Genomic DNA, 17,154 nt, shown 5'->3' with positions numbered 1-17,154 from the left:
AAAAAAAATGAAAAACAAAAAAGGAAGAAAGTTAAAAAAAAAAAAAAAAATGACCCAGGAAGAGTGTTTAAAAATTATAATAATTCTGTGACATAATTTTAAAATGTAATAATTATAATAATAATATAATTTTCCCCAAGTTTTTATTTTATTTTATCTTTTTTACCTATTTTTTGTTTAAAAAAAATGTAAATCTTTTTTTTTTTTCAGTTTGGGGGACACAAAGTTGTTCATTTCCTTTATTTGTAAAAAATAAAAATGCAACGCAAGAGGCCTGCCCTGGACTGTTTTTATTTATTTGTCTATTTTTTGTCTTTGGTTTTGTTGTGTTTTTGTGCTATCATGCCTGTGTCACTTTTTATTTATCATGTGTGTACAAATATAGTTAATATACATACATACATACATACATACATACATACATACATGTTGTATAGTTGCTGCTAATGTTGTATTTTTACAGTTTTGCCAAACAATTTACAAGTGCAATGATCCTTTAAATGTAGTTCTGCTTGAAAATCCAGTGAACAAAATGGGAAAAATAAACAAATGGTGGAAAGTAACTAAGTACATTTACTTACAGTGGCTGTCTGTAAAGAAATAAGAACTGTTTTCCTTTTGTACATAGATAATAGAATTGTAGAATCTGTATTTTGGATTATGGGGATGTTATATACAGAAAAGCTGCTGCATCTACACTGAAACTACAACTTCTATGAACTACATTCATATGTGCAGTGATTCAAGTGGCTAAATTAGGCACTGTTCTTTACTTATCAGAGGAAGGGGGTGGGGGTGGCCACATGTGGCTTTGCTTTTACTTTTTGTTTTCTTTTTACCCTCCCTGAGCCCACAAATATTTTTCCTTGAGCCTCCCTGAGTGACTGGCTGAAAACGCATGACCCTCCCTCCACCGTAAATTCACTGTTAGATTTTTAAAACTTACCCTTTGATGTTTGAAAGTTAACAATTATATCCTGGAGTTGAATAAAGCCTTGGTATTTTACTCTTGTCTTTCCTGTTAGTTAACAGTTTATTTTCTAACAAATTTTCAAATGAGATGCAAAATAAAGTGATTTTGATTAAACACCACTTTTTTAAGCTCAGATTTGGGTACATTTCGTTATCTGATGAGCATTTGTTGCATATGATGTGTCCAAGAACCGTGGGAAATTTGAAAATCCAACGATAATTTCTGTTTTTTACAGTTTCTTACTGTAATAAATGGCATAATAAAAAAAAACATGCCTTTGGTTTGGAAGGTGTGTTTTCTTGTTGCACCACCACCTCCCTCCTCATAGATAAAGAACAGTCCCTTAGTTGTTTGTTTGTTTGGTCTGTTTTTATGTGGTTAACTACTCAAACTGCAAACAATTTGGGGCCATAAAAAGAAAGGAATGATTTATTATTTTTATTCTACCATTGCTCCACTATTGTAATTGAACCCCATTTGATCACAGTTAGTCATAAATATTGATTATTGATCAGAGAAGTTGTTGCATGCTGTTTTAGAAGATACCTGGCTTACTGAGTAACCCTGAAGGCCGGTGTCTGACTTGATGGACGTTGTTTACAAAACCAAAGCTGACATTCCTGCACTTTCACATGAACTGTGGGATATTTTATTTATTTAGTTTACAGATGACCTGTGAACAAGTGAACACCTTTTACAATAAATTCAGTTGAGTGGCATTTTTTGCAGTATGTAACTTTTTGTGTCACATGTACATTGTAAACATCATCTTTTCATTTTCTTACATAGTCGTTTGAACTAAGTTTTCAAAGTATTTTTAGTTAACCAAACTAGATTTCTCCCGGAGATAGTTTTGATGTTGTTCAACTTCTTCCAGTGTGAAAGTATGCTTTCAAAGTAGCTCCCTTAGCCCAGTGACTACTTTAACTTAAGAGGATCTTCTTCCATCCATTTGCCGATCGTCAAAATGCGGTTTAAGATGGTTGCCTACACTCATGGGTTAAAATTCATTCTTTCATTTGACCCTAAAGAGTAAGAAATATGCTTTTTTTCCCTTTTAAGACATGAACAGAAGTCCAGTTTTTCCTTTTATATTTACCACTAGAGCACAAAACTGGTGTGATAACTGCAGTAGAAAGACAGAAAATGTGAATGTAACAGATCCTTTATGGCTTATCTTTGGTACTTGTGATAAAAAATGTGTATAAGACAACTATGACGATGAAAACTTCTGCACCTCTTTCAAAAGGTTTTTGTTTTCACTGTTGAGGTTGAACAAAAGTACCGCCAGTTTCCTTTGTTCCCAGGCCTGTGGTGACTTCTGACTGTTTAGCTCAGAGCAAAATTGGAGCGTTTACTAGGAAATGCAACTGCAAGCTTGTAATCAGTTTTAAACTCGTCTGGGGGCGTTGCTGGGGGCTGTGTTAGAGAGACGTGTCTTTGAGTAAACAGACCTGTAGAAACTGCGCTCTGGTATCAGTTAAACAGTCAATGACACACTTGTCTGCTCTGTGCTCTTCCTGATTGGTCTGAATGTGGATTTTCTTAAAGCCACTGGCTATAAACAAATGAGGGTTCCCTGAAACAAAGCACGGTTACTTGGGTAGACAAAAAGATATGTTATTGTTTTCTTAAAGGTCCCCTTCAGACATGTACCACGTGTATAAAAACACTCTGTTCTGAAATATGCAAGTTGAACGTTTCTCGCATCACTTCAACGCAGACCTCCTGTCTATTTTTGTAAGCTGAAACCATTTCCCTCAGTGGAAACCAAGCTTTTGTTTGCTTTAATTTCATTTAGTGAAGACAGTAAAGCCTCTCCAAAAACAGAATTATGTCTTGTGTGTGATTTATCCTGGCTTCATATGAGTAGAAGAAATCTCTGCTTATCGCGAGGCTAATTTATACAGTGTAAAATGCCATATGCTTGTGCTAATAACATTAGCATGTTGTATTTGTTTGGAAGATGTGTTAAGTAAATGACAGCTGTTTTGTCAGTGAACCTTGTGAGATGTAATGGAGCTGAATTTTGTAACATTACCATTGTTAAATGTTGCTGTTGTCCCTGGCTTAATATGATTAGAGGAAAATTCCGCTAGCCACTAAGCTAATTTATACAATGTAAAATGCCATAGGCTTGTGCTAATAACATTAGCATGTTGTACTTGTGGGGAAAATGTGTCCAGCGAAAGACAAATGCTCTGTCTGTAAATGCTGCGAGTTATAATGAAGCTGATTTGTGTACTTATGTTTGAAATTGTTGCTATAAAGCCATGTTTAATGTGTGTTTAATCTGTGTTTTGTGTGTGTTTGGAATCAACTAAAGTTTACAACACTTCACAGAAACTCTGCTGCCAACTAGTGTTTTGGAGGTGTAACTGCAGAGTGAGACAGACACACCTCCGCACAAGTATAAATGCTCAGAACAACATAGGCTCTGCACAGAGCTGACGCACATGTATAAATCCTGCTTAAGAAGGTCTCTGCTTTGAGGTTAGCATTAGCATGATGAATGGCAAAGTTGCTTACTAACCTGCTGTCCCACTGTCCTAAGTGACCCCGCTTTCACTTTCATCATTCTACACGGTGAAGGCCAAACTTTCATTTGAAGTTAGACGAGCAAAACACATTTTTGAGTGAAGGGGTGCTTAAAATTACATTTCAAAACAGAAAATGGTGGAGTAATTCCATGAATGAGTAATATCCAGATGTAACCGAACATCACTGTAGCACAACAGACTCTTTATTAGATGAATACTTTTCCTTAAGAGCTCTGCAAATATAAACACTGACTCAGTTTCAGATGCACTGATTTCACAGTTCTAGTCTTTTAAAATGCATTTTAAGTGGTAAACCAGCAGAAACAAGCTGTGAGATCAACAGTGACAAACATGATAGCCATTAGAGGCCTATTTATAAATCCTACAGACATGTTAGCACTCATTAGGAAATGTGTTTTTGGGCCCCCAGTGAATGTAGGCCCCAGATGTACTCTCTTTTTAAAAACGAAGCCATGTGAGCAGTTGAAGTGAACTTAAACACAAGACGCTACAAAGCTCAGTAAAACTGAAGAGAACTGCAGAGTCGGGTCATAATTCTCTGTAGGTTCAGCAATGCAAGCATCCCCTTTCACAAACATAGTCATGTTATCCAATATTGACTGTACCTGCTTTAACGATCAAGTCACATGACTGCAGTGCAAGATCATTTGATTGAATGTAAACACCACTCCATATAACGGAAACATGATACTGTCACAGCTGGTTTTTAGGTAGTTCTCATAGTTACATTATAAAAAAAACAACACCCTCCTTAAGTCACAAAGTAATTATTATAAAACTATAAGGATGTATGTACTTCAGAGGTCCAGTGTGTAAGATGTAGGGGATTTAGTGTCTTACAGCAGTAAAGACAGTCAAACCGACGGTTTGTCGAACCTCGGATTCAGGAGGAGCAATGCGGATTCTGTCCTGGCTGTGGAACAATGGACCAACTCTTTACCCTTGCGACGCTGCTGGAGGGATTGTGGGAGTTTGCCCATCAAGTCTACAAGTGTTTTGTGGACTTGGAGAGGGCTTACGTCCATGTCGCTTCAGAAGTCTTGTGGGGGGTACTACGGGACTAGGGGGTATCGGGCTTGCTGGTACAAGCCATTAGGTCCCTGTATGACCAAAGAGTTGCGTTCGCATACTCGACATTAAGTCAAACGTGATCTCGGTGGGTGTTGGCCTGTTTGTGATTTTCATGGACAGAATCTTTAGGTGCAGCCGTGGGAGGAAGGGGTTTGGTTTGGGAACCTCAGAATTGCATCTCTGCTTTTTGCAGATGATGTGGTTCTGTTCGCTTCATCACACCTTGACCTCCAGCATGCACTGGGAAAGCCAAATGTAAAGTTGTCGGGATGAGAGTCAACACCTCCAAATCTGAGGCCACGTTGTTCACAAGTGAGGGTAGAATGGAGTGTGAGATGTACCGCCGGTTTGGTGCAGCTTCTGCAGTGATGCGAGCGCTGTGCCGGACTGTCGTGGAAGGCGAAGCTTTTGATTTACTGGTCCATCTACTACACAGGTTGATTTTAGAGCTGGTCATCGTGGACTATATTGCTGTCATTGTTCATTTCAGTCAAACCATACAGTTTGAAAATGAGGCGCGGCTCCAACTAGAAAACAATGTTTTGATGCATTGGATGTGCTGAATGTGCATATTAAGGCAGTACAGGAGGAGGTGCACATTAATAATCCTCCAGGAATGTAACATGCTCATGTTTAACCCAAACAATGTGTCATGTGACTGCAGTTGGTTCAGATCCAGGTCGGAACACGCTCTCACCACAAACGAACCGTACTATGAGTTTGTTTGTAACCGGACCGAGACCACCTCTTCAACATGGTCTCAGTCTGGTTGTTTTGGTGCACACCTGAGTGTGATTTCCTAGTTCACACCTGCCCAAACGAACTGCACATTGGGGGCAAATGAACTTGAATTTGATTAAACTGAACCATTATCAAAGAATTATTATATTAGCTTCGATTTCTGCCAATAAATCCCCATTAATCCTACACACTGGACCTTTAACACTTGACTTTTGAAATACTGACAAATGGACATGCCCTTGCACACACTTACAAACTGACCACGCAAATACATAGCTGTATTAGGGCAGTCTTCTATCAGGAGAGACCTCAGAGATCAAGTCCAAAAGACTAACGTCCCGACTGATGAAGACACATCTGGCGTCAAAAGCGTCTTTTTAGCAAGGTTTGTTGCCTCTACTCTTTGTGCTCATGTACAGTTTGGACTTAATCTCTAATCTCCTGATAGAAGACTACCCTACTCTGAAAGCACCAGAGAGACGTGCCACTCTTTAAGTGTGCTAAACCTTTTCCTTCCTCTACACCACTGTTGCTTTAGGCATCTGTGGATGATTTGAGCTGCTGCAGTTCCGCATTGTCTATGCGGATCTGTGCCGACTTTTTCCGGCCATTCTGGAAGACAGCAGCAATCTCCTCAAAAGATTTTCCCTTGGTTTCAGGGACCCGGAAATAAATAAAGGCAGTGAAGCCGAAAAGCAGAACAGCAAACAGGATGAAAACATAAGAATCCAACAAAGCCTGGAAAAAAAGAAAAAAAAAAGACAGTCAGGAGGGACAGTGTGTCTGGTTTTCTGAGTTTACAGTACATATGTGTGTCCTCTCTGCCTACCTGTATGTATGGAAAGGTCATGCCTATGATGAAGTTGCTGGTCCAGTTGCAGCAGCCAGCTAAAGCGATAGCTGCAGGCCGAGGTCCTTGGCTGAACAGTTCAGCGACTATGAACCATGGAATGGGACCAGGACCGATTTCAAAGAAACTCACAAAGAGGAAGATTGCTGACATGCTGACGTAGCTCATCCATGAGTATTCATCCTGGAGAGAGAAGTTCATCAGTCAGGGTAGTTTTCTGATTACTTAACATGATAAAATGCTGCCTGAGAAAGAGCACTTAAGCAGGATTTATACTTGTGTGTCAGCTCTATGCAGAGCCTACGCTGTTGTGAGCATTTATAGGCTACTTGTGTGGTGGTGTGTCTGTGTCACTCTGCAGTCACACCTCGAAAACACTAGTCAGTGGTGGGGTTTCTGTGTTTTGTGTTTCAAAACACACAAACATGCTTTAATAGAGACAATGTCAAACACAAGTAAACAAATCAGCTTCAATATAACTCGCAGCATTCACAGACAAAGCACTTTTCTTTTGTTCAACACATTTTCCCCACAAATACAACATGCTAATGTTTTTAGCACAAGCCTATGGCATTTTACATTGTATAAATTAGCCTAGCAGCTAACAGACTTCTCCTCTACTCATATGAAGCCAGGGACAACAGCAAGATTTAACAAAGGTAATGTTACACAATTTGGCTCCATTACAACTTACAAGGTTCACTGACAAAACAACTGTCTTATACTAAACACATTTTCTAAATAAATACAACATGCTAACGTTATTAGCATACGTCTATGGCATTTTACATTGTATAAATTAGCCTAGCGACAAGCAGAGATTTCCTCTGCTCATATGAAGCCAAGATAAATCACACACAAGACTTAAATGCTATTTTTTGTGGTCGTTCTTATGTCAAATTCAGAAGGATAAAAAACATATTTACTCTTCACAAACCTTTATTTGTCAAGACATGTCAGTAAAGTGAGTTATTTAGTTTGAAACAAATGTCCCTTCTAACAAATATGTGGAGTTTAGGAGGACAGCCACACTAGTGTAACTTTTCAGGCCCCCATTTGATCAATACATGCTGAGAACACTGCGGCGCTGATGCTGTCAGGGATGCTTTGATAAACTTGCCCAACTTCCCTCCTCACTTGGCAGATATATAGTCAGTGATCTTGATGCATTAATCCACAGAGAGGAAGTGGTGGGCAGAGTGAGAGTGAAATTGGTGTGCATAGATTTCCTTTCTTCAAAAAATGTAAGACTTGAAGTCTCCAACATGGGTGAGCACAAAAACTGCTAAGGAAAACAAAAAGCTTGTGGCGACAGCTGAGCTCTACCCAACTGAGCAAACTGAGCTGCTGATGAAGACCATGAGATGCAGCTGAAAGCTCCAGAAAAAGCTGGCAAGTGGACTTTTGAAGTTTCAGTCTCAAACTAGCCACACAGATGTCATGTTGACAACAACACAACAGGATGACCTACACTGCTAAACAAGTTTGTCTCAGTGCGTCATTACCTGGTGGTGACGAACAAAACAAACAATTAAAGGCCACGTCAATAAAACTGGCCAGTCACAAAAATAGATTGGAGTTCAGCTCTGGTCGTTGACAAACTAAAGCTGTGACACATGATTTAACAAACCTGGAATCTGAGGCCGAGTGTCATGGCAACTGCACAGCAACACATCCCTGCCAGACCAACCAGAGTCAGAGTGCGCCTGCCAGCCTTGTCCACCAGAGCAACCTAGAACATAACAGTGTTAACATTAACAGTGTTTACCTGTGTGTTAGTGTGTGGTATGTGTGTTGAAGAAATAAGGAAATACAAGTGTGCGTTAATGGTTTAACGTCCATACGTGTGTCCCAGGCAGTAATTTTAATATATATTGGGGGTGATCATACACTGACTAATACAGATGGATGACTCAACCTCTCTCTTAAAGTGAAGCCAAAACAATTTGACCACCCTGTGGTGGCTGGCTGCAGTATAGGTTATAAACCCTGCCCCTTCCATGTTAGCAGATGGGCTACACAAAAATTTCAAAGTGTATGTTAAATAAATTTTTCCCAAAGACTGTTTCTGTCATTTTAGGTAGTTCTTCAGACTGATGTTTGCTCAAGTGGTCATTTTCTTAAAAAACATTCTCCAGGTCTTTATTGTATATTTCTTATTGTAAATTAAATTGTGCAGCATGTGTCTGTCATGTTTATTGTGTAAGGCAGAAATTTGTTACCTTGGGATAGACTCCAGCCCCCCCATGACCCAACAGGATAAGGGGTTACAGAAAATGAATGAATGAATGAATGAATGAATGAATGAATGACTGCTGGTTCTTGTGTTATGCTGTGCTGCAGTTCTGTATGTGGTTTGTACAAATGGCTGCACCTCAGCAGAAGCTGTAGCTTGACTGCTGTCGGTAGGTACAATCAGTGTCACACTGTGCTGCCTCTATTATGTAGGCCTTATCACTGTCTGTAGTTTTTGGAAAGGGTTACTATATCATAAAAAAAGGTCATAAAAAAAAGTCATAATATAGTCACAGTTTGAGAACTTTGAGAACCGCTGTGTTGAGATCTTTGTTTCAAAATGCTCTAGATTAGCTGTTAAGTTTCTAGAGATTTCTCTTGAGGGATTCCCTGTAGACCCCCCAGGAGGGTTGGTGCTGATTGACAGTGGTTGGCCCAATGTTAAATAGGTGATTACAGCCCTGTGTGTGCATGTGTCTGTGTGTGTTATGCATCTGCATGCATGCAAATGTAGCTACTCACAGACACCAGAGTGAAGACTGTGTTGATGGCCCCGACTCCTATTGTGGCATAGACCGGCTGACCAACACCAGCCCGAGTGAAGATAGCCGTGGAGTAATAAAAGATCTGCAAGACAAAACAAATATAAAAGAGCAGTTTGTGTGTTTGGAATACAGAGAGTATATGGGAGGCTATATATTTTTATGGACATAACAAAAACCTAGTTACTGCTACTCTGACAATGAAGCCAGAATTGTCCTGTCTTATCATATCATCATGATCACTTTAATTTAAATGTAACTCCAGCAAACTGAATGAGAGGCAGAGGAAGGCAGAGTTGAAATTAATTTGTCACTCACCGCGTTGATGCCAGATAACTGTTGGGAGAGGTGCATCATGAGGGCGACAAACAGCTGCTGTCTGTACACGGAGGAGCGGATCTTGGAGAGAACACAGAGGAGTACGATACTGTCACTTGCCGCAATGCTTTTCTAAAAACACGATTAAAATGCACATACATTATCGTTTAACTTATGACCTGATGCTGATTTCTAGTCCTATCTGTGCTGTCCTTCTGTTTCTGATTCTGTGCATAAAATAAGTATTTTAATGTGTAATCTTTTAGTTTCACGTGGGAGCCAAACACTCATCTGAAGCCTTCTTACAGTAGATTGTGCCGTAGAGTGTATTTTCCATTGATTCAATTATTTTTCTATACAAACAAATTATTAAGAAGTAGTATGAAATCTCATTTCATATTAGTAAGATGAGTTTAAAAATGATTATCTAGCCATTCCATGGTTATGTTACACAATTTGTCTGGGTTTATTCATGGTATTATTTAATAATCTCCAGACTTCGGAGGTTTAAGTCAAGCACTCAAAATTTTACCTGAGTGAATGTAGATAAATATTACAGTTCTGACATATTAATATGAAAGGTCATTGCCTCTGCTATCCTGGGAGATGCAAATACACTAAGTGGACTGTAGTGAAACAAAGCTGCAGGATGTTGTAGTTTGTCTGTCATCTTACATTTGCACTTACCTCACGCCCACTGTCAACCAAAGCCTTGCACCATCATTTAAAATAGTTGTATTACATTGACACTGCATATACTGTGCTAGACAGGAAATGAAATGAGATCTGGAGCACATGGTAGTAGTAAGAGCTTTAATAAGGTACAGGTTTACGCAGGTACAAAGCATGTCTTCATCAGAGTTACTCTGATGTCGACACTTTAGTTGATGCACCTTATTTAAAACTCGTACAGCCGTGTGCTCCAGATCTCATCTCTCTGGGTCCTGCCTCAGTTGCACTGGCACTGCTTTGAGCTTCTCTCACATATTTAACTAATGATTTAACATTAACTAATATCGAGTCTTTACATGAGAACATCAGTGTACTTTGGCTGCTGATTAATTGGGAAAGTTGAGAAACTGTCTCTGTCCACACTGAGGAGGCACGTGATGCCTGACTTATGTTGATTTTTCAGGACATTACAGTGTAATGAAAGTGTTCTGGAAGTTCGGGGAACTTTTTTTTCGAAACCCCCCAAAATCAATCTTATATACAGACTTACCAAAGACAGGATAGAGACCCTGGGCTCCTTGTCTGCTTCGTCTTTCTCTCTCTTCATCTCCTCCAGATCAGGAGTTGCATCATAGGCCCCCTTTAGACGATGCAGACCTGCAGCAGGACACAGAGCAAAGAGAAAAAGGAGCAAGAGTCTGTAAAAATGATGTATTTACAGTGTTGGGAGAAGTTTTCAGATCCTTCACTTAAGTATAATTAGCACTACCATAATGTACAGATGATCCATCCATCCATACAAGTAAAAGTCGCCTACAGCTTTCACATATTTATGATAATATGCAAGTATTGTTAGCAAAATGCACTTTAAGGAATAGTAGTGCATTATGGGAAATGCGCTCAATTGCTTTCTTGCTGAGAGTTAGATGGAAAAACTATACCACCTTCATGTCTGTACAGTAAATATAAGGAACAGTCAGCAGCTGGTTAGCTTAGCTTAGCTTATCTTAACTTAGCTTTAAGATTGGAAACAAAGGGACACAACTAGCCCGGCTCTGTTTTAAGCTACCAGCACCTCCAAATATACTTCAGTGTATCCTCATACAATGCTTTATATGATACCCTATGAAAATTCACATACAATGGTCTCTATTAGCACCTAACAAGTTAGCGCCCTTGCCGGTTAGGTTAGGTTTTGGAAAAGAATCATGGTTGGCTGATGTCGTGTTACATACTTAATGAAAAGTTACTTAGGTTGGGTTTGGGAAAGTAAAGTTACATAGGTGATGTTTTGGATAGTAAAATTACATATCCTTCTTTAAGCAGGTCAACCACATTTCTAGTAGTAGTTCTATGATATTTACCATAGTCAGGATTACTGATTATTAGGCATAATAAGGTATTTTTCTCTGTAAATTCCAGGGTATTTAGTCGTATTCCAAGAATACTGAAATAGCATTGGATGCTAAATTTAAGTAAATTTTCCTACATATTAAGAGCATAATTCTTAAATCTATTCTTTGTATCAGGACAAATGTACTTGTTTTAAGTAGCTTTACTGGTTTTAAAATATATTGCCTTATGTCAAGACTTTGGCGCTAGCATGTACTAAATTTAAGCACATTTACCTACATATTGAGAGAATAGTAGTTAAATATTTTCTTTGTATCAGGACATCACATGTACTGTTGTCAAATTTTTCCGATTCTGTTGGCAGATAATTTTGCTAATTTTAAGTAGCATTTCCCCCAATTCAATACCTTTTTTCTTGTTTTTGAAAGCCAACGTAAGACCCTACCAGCATTTTTATGTGGGGCCCATGTGGGTAGTAAATGGGTCGAGAAATGGGCTCTATATGGGATTGTCCATGGGTTCCGTATTGGCCCCATGCCAATTGCCCACATCGATGGCTTTACCCAAGTGGGACCCCACACAGTTATACTATGGCTTATTGGGTACCAAGTAGGTATGAACCCACATTGGGAATCTTATCTGTGGCCCACTTAGGTAAACCCACCCATATGGGCAAGTGGCATGGGGCCAATATGTAACTCATGAACAACACCAAATAGGGCCCATTTTACAGCACATGTACTACCCATATGGGCCCCACATACAAATGTTAACTGGGGAAACATGGTTGGGTTCCGTCATGTTACGTAGGATGTGTGTTATCTTAAAATAACTCAAAGAGTACTTGGTTTTACACAGAACACGAACACCGATCTCCCGTGGGAAACTTGTAATTGTTTGACTCATCCACCAGTCTGCCTACTTATGCGGACCTTTTCTCTTTATACTACTTCCTTCTGTACTCCTGTCAGCGCATTCATCAGATGTTTACAGCTTTCACAATAACGTGGGTTATAAATTAATTAATAGCTTGTGATTATGTGGGATACAAATTTTGATGCATTCATTTTCTTTATAAAGACAAACAGTAGACGAGAAAAGCCTGACACGTTACACCTTGTAACATAACAAAACAGGGGTAATGGCCAGAATATTTGTTGGCTACCAAGAAAAATTCTGGCACGTAAACAGCAAATTCACATTTTTAGTGAGTTTAAATTTTTCCACAGATTAAATGAATGATTTACAACATGTTCATTAGTGAGCTTTAAAGGTGCTGAGAGTGTATTTTGTGAACTTTGGACAGAGTCAAGCTAGCTGGGTTTCTGTTTCCAGTCTTTGTGCTAAGCTAAGCTAAGCTACATCTAGATGACGGCGTGCGAAGTCGCAGAGACCAGGAGCTCTCTGCTTTTACTTACTGTTTATCATATATCTTAAAAATATAGATATGAATGTGTGTGTATGTGATTGTGAGAATGGTGTGATGAGCAGGTGTGTGTTGGTGCATGTGTAAACATTTATATGCTGCTATCTGTCTGTCTGTCTGTCTATCTATCTATCTATCTGAGCTAAGCTAACTGGCTGCTGGCCGTAGCCTTGTATTTAGGCTATAGCAGTCAAACATAAGAATGGTATTGACCTTAACATCTAAGTCTTTGCAAGAACGTGGACAAAAATTGCCGAACTCTTACGCTACGATACCCTTTAGAGTATCTTGTACCTTTATACTGTATGTTTCTGAATGGTAGTGTTTTAGTTGCTGTGTGTAGCTCTTACTTTTTCGAGCCTCCTGCTCCTTGTTGAGTACAATGTAAAGGTACCGTGGGCTCTCGGGGCACAGAGGCAGCAGAAGGGATTGTAACACTGCCGGAGCTCCAGACAAACCAAGCAACACAGGCCACATTTCATCGTTACCAAATAAAAAGTCCAATCCTATTACCTGTGTTCACACACAAACACACACACACACACACACACACACACAGTTTATGTTATTTACTCAGTGTGTCATTAAGCAAAGACACTGCTGAGCATATGTGTGTGTGAGTGCACCTCACCTGGCTGATGAGGATGCCAATAACAATGGCCAGCTGGTGTAATGTGCCCAGAGCCCCTCTGTAAGCCTTGGGTGCAATCTCTCCAATATACATCGGCACTAACCCAGATGTCAACCCTGAAACACACACATCATGACGCCTTTAAAACAAACATTCGCTGTTGGACATATGGCAATACAGGAAGGCAATATTTCTGTGCAATTTAGGAATTTATAACCCACAAACATTACTCTACCACAGTAAAAGCCCATGATGGCGCGGCCGGAGATGACCATGATGTGAGGTTTCCACATCTTGCAAAGACCCATCAGCAGTCCGGCAGCTACAGCCAGAACATTGACCATTAGCATGCCCTTTACCCTGCAAGACAGAAAGACACAGAAAGGGGGGTACAAAGATTGATGGATGATGGATAAAGGCATGAGTACCATGGCGTCATTCAAAACTGATGCTGGTTTGACTTCAACTTTGATTTTCCATTTTTATCCTTACTGTCTCACCTCCCTTTCAGGTCTCCCACAAATCCCACCAGGAAGGACGATAGCATGCCGCCGATGGAGAAGATAGCCACCGACAATGACCAATACATGACCACGTCAGGGTGTTGTCCCGCCTCTGGGAGCCCTTCTTCATCTGTGCTGTTTTCTGACAGGACAGCAGCCCTCTCTGACCACACCCCCAGGGACCTCCCATAATGCTTTTCAATGACCTGTGGCACAGACATGTATCATCAAGAGGTACAGTCATGGCTTTTCACTGAACCACTGACATAAGTAACTTATAATTTCACCACCTTTGTTTGCTAAAATGCTAATATTATTTAGCGTGGCATTCATTTCGAGTAAGATCTCCCACTCATATCTCTCCTCTTGTGTTTTTGGCTTCAGAAAAACTTTGACGCTTTTGTATTTTCTCTTATTCTGAAAGCTTGACAGGCCTCCTGTGCTTAGTTATGGTTGATGGTGAAGGCTCACAGTCATCCAGGTCATGGTATTCCTAAGTCCTATATCTGAGGCAATTAGACTTACTTAAGTTTCTTGAAGACTTTTCACCTCTCATCAAAGAAGCTTCTTCAGTTCTGATGGACTGGTGTGGAGTCGCCCTGTGTGGGTGTGAATCCTTACAGAGTCGTTAAGGTTACACCTGGCCATCATGTGTGTCATTAGGATTAGACGGGTCCAGGTGTGAATGGGTGTTAAGTCATCTGGGAAGGGATCTCAAGACTGCATTGTAGATGGTTCAACACCACTGATCACCCACCTACAGTGCACACCCACACAGGGTTTAAAGCCTGTGACTATGCACCAGTCTGTTAGAACTGAAGAAGCCTCTTAGATGAGAGGTGAAACGTCTTCAAGAGACGCAAGCAAGTCCAGTTGCCTACAATCTAGCACTTAAGATTAGTTACAGATGGTAACTAAGGATTGGACAGTGGCCATTCTAGGAACGGGTTCAACAAAGGGTCAGTAAAGTGCTGCAGGGATTACTTTTTTTTGTAGGCTGACGCAGAAGCTAGCTTCGCCCTGATTCCTTCGTCAAAAAGCTAATGGGGTTTTGCAGAAAATAAGATTTGTGGCAAACAAAAATGTACGATACTTAGATGTACTTTACGCTCAGCATGATCTTTTTCGCAAAATAACACCACTTTTATGATATTTAAAGCTTTAATGCAATTACCAGACACTAACTAAAGCTAACGTTAGTCTATGAACGAACTATACTACGGCTGCATGACTTCAACGTTGCCACCACAATGAGGCTGTTAAGCCCACATAAGACACGTAAAAGCTTCAAAACTCATGGGTTGGGCATTTACTGACATATTTTTTGTCATTAAAGACTTTTTTTGTTTGTTAGCTTCATTCAAAAACCCATTGACTTTAAGACGGGAGTAGTAAAATGCTAACTCATTTCTGGGTTTTAGGACTCATTCCTGCACCACTCTATTAAGACATTCCACAAATTGATGTGTATGGAGGCGTTGTGTCATCTTTTGACCTTACCAGATCACAGCCTTTGAATTATTAAGAAAAACAGAAGCGGTAATATCACTGGCAGATGTGACCGCAAGGTTTAGGACATTTGCTTCATACTTAACATTTACATCTGCTGTATGGTCTCTGTCCCAGAGTCGAAGTCAAAGCTTTAATTGGCTGATTCTGTGACAGAAATGGCTGTAAACACAGAGGGCAGCATGTCTCTTGCCTGCCAGAGCCTCCATTCCAATCTCCTCTACACAGTCTGAGATATATGCCACAGTGGGGCCAATGAAGGCAGACTTCATCTACAATGCTGGACGGTATAGAAAGGACCTAGTCTGCAGGGGCAGTAAAAGAGTGCAATGCCATCTGAACAGAACTAGACTGGAGAATGTCCTCATCAGAGCAATCTGTGATGGGCATAGTGCTGCCTTTCGGCAAGGAATGAAGTTGTGCCAACTCTGCCTGCAGCACAGAGACATTCTGACTCTTCTGCTGCTCCACAAGACGTGTGTTTGTTGGAAAGGCACTCAAAGTGCTACTCTTTACAGGCCAGAGAATTTCAGACAGCTTGCAAAGTTTCAGATGAAACAATCCTCGGAGGGCTGCGCAACAAAACTTGGGAAAAAGTTTGGGGGAAAGTTGTGTCTCTAGACACTGAGGAAAGGTATGTCTGTTCCTTGGTCTCTCAGAGTATTACATTAGCGCTACTGCTGCAGGAAACTGTATACAGAGAACTTGTTTTATAGGGCGAGTAGCCATAGGGTGGAGTAAGATCATCCTGATTGGCTGATTTGCATGCAAATATCAGTATGCTGAGGCAATTAGATGGTCCACTGAGGGACTGGAGCCTGTGTTAAAGTAGAGCCTACCTTCTGCGGTGCATTGATGACTCCAAGACTGTAGCCGTACTGCAGGGACCCCAGAGCTGCTGTGAACACAGCCAGGGCCAGTGTACCTGTTAGCTGCTGCAGGAGTGAAAGGTAATCACTTAGATAAGAACACACACACACACACACATGAATGCATGAACAAACATGTTACATGCACACAAGCAAGAGCATGAGTCCCTCAGCTGTACTTGCCAAGTACACAATCACAAATAAAATCACATTTAGAAATGCAGAATAAATCCTTTGTCTACATTACTGATAGATTTATTATGGCTTCATGCACTATTTCTGACAATTATAAGAATGCGCACATACAGATCTTACATAAGAATGCTTAAATCAAACATTTTGCTTGTGCTAAAGGTATGTTTGATCTTGTTGTAGCACACACATAAGAATTTAATTCATTACAGTCTCCTAAATGATAAGACAAACACAGACCACAGTCATCAATACAGGATTGTTTCTTTAGATCCAAGTGGGAAATGTAACCCCTCTAAGTCTTCATATGTCAACAACATAAGGTGACCAGGCACCTGTTAGCAAATATTGCCGACATGATTTAGAACAAAGACGCAGAATATATTGCCGTTTGGTGATATACATGCAAAGAATGTACTTTGCCGAGATTATCTTACCTTCCCCGACTCCATGATGGGTCCAGAGTGTCAGCCAGGTTGGTAATGATCAATGAGGCTGCATGCTTGATCACGCTGTGTCCACTCACTAATGACAAACATGGGCATGCACATGCACAAATTGATCTCCAATGCTGAAAGAGCTCAACACGTAAATGAAGCAGAGGTCTTATTTATTGAAAAAAAAAAGAATGAGAATTAGGGTGACCAAACTGTGAGATCTGGAGTCTATTTTTGGAAAACACTGGTTTCAGACTGGTTGTGTGTGGTG

The 17,154-nt window shown here is 40.2% G+C and overlaps 1 protein-coding gene across 1 annotated transcript; it reads right to left on the bottom strand.

The window, feature by feature from the left end:
- Positions 1-3,698: 3,698 nt before the first annotated feature.
- Positions 3,699-17,033, bottom strand: slc2a2 (solute carrier family 2 member 2). The gene is made up of 12 exons (XM_033643633.2): positions 16,884-17,033; positions 16,225-16,320; positions 13,874-14,082; positions 13,609-13,733; positions 13,374-13,489; positions 13,093-13,255; positions 10,514-10,620; positions 9,292-9,372; positions 8,954-9,058; positions 7,827-7,928; positions 6,176-6,379; positions 3,699-6,084 (listed from the first exon to the last, which is right to left on the bottom strand). The coding sequence occupies exons 1-12, from the start codon at positions 16,896-16,898 to the stop codon at positions 5,881-5,883; spliced, it is 1,527 nt and encodes a 508-aa protein (XP_033499524.1). The 5' UTR covers positions 16,899-17,033; the 3' UTR covers positions 3,699-5,880.
- Positions 17,034-17,154: the final 121 nt, after the last annotated feature.

This window comes from Epinephelus lanceolatus, chromosome 15, assembly GCF_041903045.1.
Source record: "Epinephelus lanceolatus isolate andai-2023 chromosome 15, ASM4190304v1, whole genome shotgun sequence".
NCBI lineage: Eukaryota > Metazoa > Chordata > Actinopteri > Perciformes > Serranidae > Epinephelus > Epinephelus lanceolatus.
This window is presented reverse-complemented; position numbering and strand designations above follow the sequence as displayed.